The sequence below is a fragment of the Lactuca virosa genome, chromosome 2, assembly GCF_052849685.1.
Source record: "Lactuca virosa cultivar CGN04683 chromosome 2, Lactuca_virosa_CGN04683_v6, whole genome shotgun sequence".
NCBI lineage: Eukaryota > Viridiplantae > Streptophyta > Magnoliopsida > Asterales > Asteraceae > Lactuca > Lactuca virosa.
Genome location: NC_136427.1, coordinates 175960618 through 175969185, shown reverse-complemented (window position 1 = coordinate 175969185; position 8568 = coordinate 175960618). Strand labels below are relative to the sequence as shown.

The 8568-nt window shown below is 35.1% G+C and overlaps 1 protein-coding gene across 1 annotated transcript; it reads right to left on the bottom strand.

Annotated features, from left to right (window-relative positions):
- Nucleotides 1-4970: 4970 nt before the first annotated feature.
- On the bottom strand, nucleotides 4971-7456 carry LOC145157983 (uncharacterized). Its single transcript, XM_079076945.1, has 4 exons — nucleotides 7337-7456; nucleotides 7018-7110; nucleotides 5577-5726; nucleotides 4971-4985 (listed from the first exon to the last, which is right to left on the bottom strand). The coding sequence occupies exons 1-4, from the start codon at nucleotides 7454-7456 to the stop codon at nucleotides 4971-4973; spliced, it is 378 nt and encodes a 125-aa protein (XP_078933071.1).
- Nucleotides 7457-8568: the final 1112 nt, after the last annotated feature.

Here is an 8568-nt window from a genome sequence, read left to right as displayed (position 1 = left end):
CAACAACATTTTAAAACTAATAAATTAAGTATAATAAGTTAAAACTTAAAGACATAACTTTACAATTAAAAGTAAAAATATTATTTTAATATTGAAATTTAGTTTATATATGATTACACTTTAGGTTAGATATTTATTTAACCTTATTATCCAAATTATAATCATTATTAAAAAGAAACTGAAAAGTCATGAGAATTTCAAATGAATGTGGTGAAAGGAAAAATGTTTCATTTATAAGTATACTAGAGGAATTCTCACGCGTTACACAGCATAGGTTAAAAATATATTGTTAAAATGTAACGTCCGGTTTCCGCTATGTAATTTTAATATAAGTTTTTTCATTTTTACTCTGGGACTCGACGAGTTGGAGGACCCAACTCGTCGAGTAGATGCAAATTTTGGGACTCGGGTGGAAGAATCTACTAGTCGAGTCGGAAGCCCCGACTCGACGAGTAGACATGTCTGGATGAAACCCTAAATTTGAGGGTTTGCACCCAATTTAAACAACTTATAGGGTCTCCACTCCAGCCTCCATCACCCTCAGACTCTCTTCACGAAACCCTAATCGAATATTGAGTATTCTTGAGCCTTTTTGTGCCATCTGTGTGTCTTTGAAGCTTGAGAAGAAGGAGGAGGCTTGGGGGATCAAGAGAAAGCAACTAGATCTAGAGGTTTTGGCACATTTCCAGCTCATTTGAGGTATAAAGTGAAGGGTTTTGAGCATTCTAACACTACTATGGTGTACATGCAACCCTAGAAACATTGGATCTATGTTTTATTATGATTCATGCAAATTTTATTTCCAAGGTTCATAACCTATCTAGCATAGCATGGGGAACTTTTAAACATAAATGCTTGAAGTAGAACATACCTTATGTAGTTTGGATTCCTTGAAAACCTTGTGAGCATAGCACCTCAAGTGTGATGCCTCAAATGTCTCACACAACACCACAATACTTGGAATAACCTTGAGAGAAGTTCACTAACACCTCAAAATCGGCTAGCCCTCATTCTTGCTTGTACAAGTGCCGATTTTGCTTGTCTAGGGGTCTTTATATAGTTGTGGCACAAGTAGGGTTACACCATGTAAACCCTAATTGTCATGGATTTCCATATTCCATGATCCATGGGTTTGTAACCTCCATGGACTATCCATGGAGCACCTTATGGGTTTTAACCCAATCCATACAAACCATGGATCATTAGCCCACTATACAAGAATAGATGATTTACACAATCAACCCCATATATTTAATTAGTCTCTTTTTGATCACTTAATTAGTTCCAAATTAATTCTTTGATCAATACTAATTAAATAATATTATTAATATATTAGAACTTATAATATATTAATAAACCTCAAGTGTCCTTTCTCCAAGTATTGCAATGCCATGCAACCCAAGTATTGCAATATATTAATATCCAAGTATTGCAATGCCATGCAACCCAAATGGACCATGCTAACCGGGTCAAGTACATACCAGAAATAGTTATGGACTTAGACACCTTATCCAACAGTCTCCCACTTGGATAAGTCTAATAACTATAACTGCAAGTATGACTTCAGGAACCGATCAGCAATCGTAGCTCTTTCAAGGTCTCGCGGAACTGAGATGATGATGATACGCCATTTAAGATAAGTGATCAGATAATCCTCTGTTCTAGATATCAGTCGGACAAATACATGGAACAATGTCTTACTTATTGTCCAGCAGTTTGTTTCCCGATTTCCGATTTGTTTGACATAGAACTTAATTGAACACATCAACTTAGTTCTAACCGGGCCCGGTACATAGGTCACAACAAAATCATCGAGGGGCCCAGATATCGCTTCTAATCCAAGAAGGAACAGATAAACTTCGACTCATATGCTTGTTCTACTAGTTGTTGAATTATACACAAAGGCACGTTTTATAACATCGAGTTACCAATGCGTTTTCGTACAATCAATGTATAACCAACTCATAGGCAACAACTCATATCTCTAGGTTTGAAGACTTATATGATATTACTGTCTCACGATCACTCGAGATAAATTCCATGAAGTGATACAAGTGAGCGTGGGTTGAATCCAATACTCAGAACTTATGAGCACTCATGAGTGTTGTAGCAACACTTTGTTATGTCCAACATCTTAGACATCTACCAGCCAACTCATGACAGTCTTGATTCATATCTACTTCCAACATACGACCGACTGTGGAGAATTTGAATAATATGATATACCATAACATAATTATTCTGGAAGTCAAAACATGCAAAATGAAATGATAGTAAACGATTTGACAAAAGATAGCAACACTTTACTCATAAATAAACAACAACTTTTATTCATCATAAAATCTCAATTACACTTTACACATTTCAAAACTATCTAACTACTAAAACTAATATCATCCTTCAGCCCTACGCGCCTCGCATGTTGGATATGCTTAACCCTACCCAGTCCCTTCGTGAGGGGATCTGCTGGGTTCTCATCCGATGATACCCTCTTTGCCACGAGGAGTTCTTCTTCTATTTGATCTCTGATGAAATGGTATTTTCTGTCGATGTGTCTAGATCTCCCGTGATCCCTTGGTTCCTTGGCTAAGGCAACTGCACTTTCACTATCACAGAAAATCTCCATAGGCTCCTTTATAGCTGGTACAACCCCATGGTCTCCAATGAAGTTCTTTAGCCATATAGCCTCCTTTGCTGCCTCGCTTACTGCTATATACTCTAATTCGCAAGTTGAATCAGCCACTGTCTCCTGCTTGGAACTTTTCCAAGAAAATGCTCATCCGTTTAAGGTAAAGACCCAGCCTGACTGAGAGCGGAAATTATCCTTATCGGTCTGAAAGCTAGCATCACTATACCCTACTACTCTCAAGTCATCACTCCCACCAAGGGTAAAGACCCAGTCCTTAGTCCTCCGCAGGTACTTGAGAATGTTCTTTACCGCAGTCCAGTGATCCTTGCCAAGGTTCCCCTGATATCTGTTGACCATGCTCAACGCAAAGGCCACATCAGGACGAGTATAAGTCATAGCATACATGATCGAGCCTACAACGGAGGCATACGGTACTCGACTCATCTCAGCTACCTCAGCCTCTGTACTCGGGCTCTGAGTCTTACTCAATCTAGCGTTACTCTGGATCGGTAACTCTCCTTTCTTGGAATTCTACATGCTGAACCTATTCAGCACCTTATCCAAGTAGGTACTCTGACTAAGTCCAATTAGTCTTTTTCTCTTGTCTCTCAAAATCCTTATCCCTAGGATATAGGCAGCTTCTCCAAGGTCCTTCATAGCGAAACACTTCCCAAGCCAGGACTTCACTTCCTGCAGAGTTAGGATGTCATTTCCTATGAGTAGTATGTCATCCACGTACAATACCAAAAAGCTAACTATACTCCCACTAGCCTTGACATATACACAGCACTCATCTTCACTCCTCGAAAAGCCAAACTCTTTGACTCACTACTAGAAAAACAGCCTTTTACAACGCGCAATGTGTGTCGTAAAACGCTCAGACGACGTGCAAATGTGTGTCAAGGAAGGCCCTGTTATAACGAGAGACGACACGCTTTTGCGCGTCGTCTATTTACGACGCGTATTTACGACGCGCATTTACGACACGCATTTACGACGCGTATTTACGACACGCATTGCGTGTCAAGGAAGGCCCTATCATAAAGGAAGATGACACGCATTTGCGTGTCGTAACCTTACGACGCGCGTTTAGGACACGTATTGCGTATCATTAAAGCCCCTGTCATAAAAGAAGATGACACGCATTTGTGTGTTATAAACTTCAACAACCATTTACGATATGCATATATGAAGTGCCTTTATGATACTCATTTACACATAATACAAAAATATGGAAACAAATATATACCAAAACAATCAATTTCATCCAATAACATTATGTCAAAAAATTGTAATACATTGATATTAAGAGGATCTGATTGTACATTGTTATTAAGAGGCAATTCATAACCTAATACTACATTGCTATTAAAGGGCACCTTCTTGTTGCACGCCTCCGGCTCCATGTGAAGAACCACTGTCAGACAATTCACCCCCTTCATGTAATAACGGGCACAAAATGCAGCCAAGTGCGCATAGTAAGCATGAGAAACTGCATTTTTTATTTGAAATATATCATATATAGTTTTAGCATAATATTATACTCAAAAAACAAGAGCAATTATATATTATTTATACCTATGGACACAGATCTTGTACACCTTTGATAAGTGTAGCATAGACAGTTTGTTAAAATTTAGAGACCATCAGGAGTGAACTTATTCTCATCATACAACACATGGTAATGTGTTGGCCTGCTTGTTCCCTGCAAATCAGATATATCATCACCTTTTAAACTGAAAGATTTATTAAGCTCAAGTATTTCAGTTGGTTCACCTGAATACCAGCATGACTACACAGGTAGAAATCAAACTCCATTGGGTGACAAATCTTGGTGTCAACCACAGCCCCTGCTAACATAACATTTAACATTCATTCTTAATAAATGAAACCATAATTGTGTACTTATTTACAAATAATAACACTATTGAAAACCTGGAAGAATGTTGCCAATCCTATCAGTGCAAACTTTATCTCCATGCTTCATAGGAAAGAAACGTGTGTGATGCCTCCTCCAATGACACACAAGCCTGATATAAATATAAATAAACATCAAGTCATAAGTTTTTTCAAGACTGCAAGTTTGAAATCATAACCTTCCGGTATGCATTTTAAGGTATAGCAATTGTTTTGGATATGGCCCAATAATGGGTTATGGGTAAACTGTTTTAATTAAAATGTTGTAATAAATAGGAGTTTTGGAATCATAACATTAATAAGGGAAAAACTGAAAACGCAATGGAATAGTGCAAATCTTTTTTCTTGCATATATAACTAAGCAATCTTATCAAAAATTGCTTTCTATTGATGTAATTGATTAAAATTTTTAAACACCATGGTTTTAGGTGGCAACATCCTGTAAAAAGAGTATATATTAGTTTGTGTTGATAAAAAAAAGGCACAAACAACCTAGAATTGTATTTCATAACCAAATCCCTAATCTAATAAGAAAATAGGTCAAACCCAAGAAAAAAGTATAGACACTTGGTTCAGAAGAAATAAATGCACTGTCATCATCCTTGCTGTGCTGGCCACAGAACAGGATGTTGTGTCATAGGTGGCATATAACCATCTTTACTCCATATTATGTTCAGAAGATAAAAATGCACTGTCATCATCCTTGCAGTTCAGAAGATAAAAATTATCCATCTTTACTCCATATTCTGACTTGCCCATCATAAGAACCTATTCCAAGTAGTGTTCCATAACCATACATTACAAATTTCATTTATCAGTAGAATCAAAAGCATGAGATGTAACAGTAAAAAGTAAAAAGTAAATAAAAAAATAATAATGAAAAAAAATCACATTCCAGTCATGTGTGGAATCAACAAATTTACTTCTTTTACTCATAATAGCAACATACTCATATTTCTTTACACATAATAGCAACATATTTACCTTTTTTTTTTACAAATTATACCTATAAAGAGAAAGGAAATCTAACCTTCAGGAAATCTATACCGATTTTAGAGTCGCCTACAACGTATATACTTGTGAATCCTTTGCTAAGATCACATCTTAACCCTAAAATCATAGCTCGATATTCAGCAACATTATTAGTTATTATACCCAAACCTTCAAGCAATCTAGAAAACTACAATCAGAGGTATATCAGAGGTATACATTATATGAAACTTAAAGAACAAAAAAGTTCAAATTAAAAACGGTTCTTAAAAAATTATTGAAAGTATAACACTGCAATTGGATGTTAGCAAAAAAAGGAAACAAATCGAAACATACACAGTACGTATAGTGAATGTTACATAAACAATCCTTAGATATATAAAATTTTATGTATATGGTCCCTGTATCAATTTTATGTGTGTGTATATATATATATATATATATATATATATATATATATATATATATATATATATATATATATATATATATATATATTACAGGAATGGAATTAGTATACTATATATACTATTTCATACAATATATACTATATATCTATGGGTCCTAGCTTTTAAAAATTAGCAAAACTGGATAATTTTTAAAAATATTACAACATTGGTTGCTACATAAAAGAACTACAGGAATGGTCACTGTCTAAACTGTTAAATAGGAATAACCCTTCATTTAACAAATTTTGAGATGAAACTTAAAGATTAAAAAGAAAAATCAAATTAAAAGATCGAAACTATAATGCTAAAACAGGAAAAAAAATAAAAATAGATAAGTAAGATGTTATATACAAATGCAAGCATACAATTTATTACAGAAACAATCCTTACATACAATTTTTTTACATATATGGTCCCTATAGCAGAATTCATTATAGAAAAAATAATTTTATGTAAACAATCTTTATAAATGCAACCATACAATTTCATACTCACGCATATAACATGATAATTTCAGTTTTAAAGGGTAGCAACATATATACCCACAAATAGGATTATAATGATTCCATTTAATTGGATTGCAATCTCATTTAAAAAATAACATATCACAGTTCAAAATAAATAAATATCAGATTTTGAGGATGAATTTTTCCTTGATATTACTGGATTGTTTATAACAAATATTATGGAGGTAATAATGTTTACCGAGTTTGTAGCATTTTATAAGTATTGATAATATGGTTAGTTTACAATTGTATTTAAAGCATGCCATTTAATTATCAATGGAAACTCAAAAAAAATAAGTATATTATCACTTACTAAATCTAATGAAATCGAAATTAATGGTATATGATGGAAGGGTATAGTAACCGGAAATTAAAAGGAATTAATGTAGGGTATTGTAGTAAATTAACATTGTCAGAAAAACGCATTGTGAGAGTGCCACGTAGGAATAAAAGAGTCTTTTATTATAATAGGAGAGGAGATGACATCATAAGAAAAGAGACAAGAAAACAAGCCCTAAAAACTTACCAAACTTCCATCAACAGTTCGTAACACAGCTCCTGCCCCTGATTGTCCTGGATTTCCTTTACATGAACCATCAAACTCAAGAATACAAGCACCCTGTCAATTGATAACAGTGAAACCATGTAGCAAATACACTTTGATTTCTTTTCAGTTTGATATAAAGAAAGGGATATAATCTTACTGCAGTTTGGGACCCTAAAGCTTCAAGAAAAATTCTTTTGAATTCGGCTATGGAAACATGTGGATCTTGCAGAGAAGAAGAAGATGTTGAAGTACTATTTCTGATCAAATTGGTTACATTTGAAGTCATGGTTTATGTTACCTGAAAAGGGCATGGCACAAGGCTTCCAAATTGCCCTTCTGTCAAATCCATGGCTCTGATGGAAGAAAGAGCATTCTTAAGCCCACAAGAGAGTAAATAATGTTCAGATTCCTTAGGCATGGTGTAGCCTTTATACACACTGAAAGGAGGATCACATATCTAGAGAGATATCATTACCTATTTAACTATTTTATCCGTAAATACTTAATAAGAAAAAAACAGCCTTAGTTAGTAATACAGACATGTTGTGAGCCTTTTACAGATTCATGATAATCTGAATTCCTAATGAATTCTTTATTTTTTAATAGAAACACAAAAATCCCAATTTCTAAATGTCACTAATTTCCACCATTTGTTGAATGATTTTTGATATTTTGTCTTCTGTCATTGCAAGCTTTCAGATCTTGAACATCTGTGAATGCATAATGTGAACCAGTTTGAACATGATTACAAGAAGTCCGGAAGCAATCGTTGTTAGGGTGAGATTAGGAAGAAATAAGGAGCATACCTTTCTGGAAAACCTTCCAATTCCTATTAGAGTCAACAAGACATTCCTTAAGAAAAAAAAATTGTAAACACAAAATTTCTGTTTAGGGGTTTTGCGATTTCTAGTTAATGAAGAATTTGGCAAACAATATTTTACCTGTAATAATAAGTAGAGAGAAGAGCATTGCTGGAGCTGCTTCACGTTCTCATCATCTTCATCTGAATCGTTATTGTGAACCGGTTGTGGTTGTGGTTGTGGATCCATTTTCATTTGGGTCAACAGCTTTAGAAATTGGTCTCAATCTCCGGTCGTCGAACAAGAACCGGGCGTACAGAGAAAGCTGACCAGAAGTTGGAGAGAAGATGTGGAGAAGTTATGGTAACAAGCGACGAAGATGCGAAGCTGTGGGAGGATCGTGCTGGAGATGCGAAATTGGAGAGCAGATGTGGAGAAGTGAAGCGGTGGAGGTTTGAGAATCGAGAGAGAAGAAAGAAAGAAAGGGGGTTTTCGACAGGGACGAGCTAGGGTTTTCAGCTGGTGGAAACAAAGCGGGGTTTTTAATTTTTGGGATTTCATTTCCCTCCTTGTAATGCAACGCGCGTTTCATTAAAATTTATAAAGCGACATGGTTAGACAACACACATTTTATTTAAGGTGCCCTCCGTGTTTTTTTTTATTAGACACTAGTTTTAGGGCACGCAAAAATGTGTGTCCTCTATGCATCATATTTTGGAAAACTGACATC

Coding starts and splice junctions, on each gene's coding strand:
- LOC145157983 (XM_079076945.1), bottom strand. CDS start 7,456: ATGCCTAAGGAATCTGAACATTATTTACTCTCTTGTGGGCTTAAGAAT. Junction 7,111..7,336: donor TTGTGCCATGCCCTTTTCAG/GTAACATAAACC, acceptor ATCAATTGACAG/GGTGCTTGTATTCTTGAGTT. Junction 5,727..7,017: donor GAACTGTTGATGGAAGTTTG/GTAAGTTTTTAG, acceptor CTCTGATTGTAG/TTTTCTAGATTGCTTGAAGG.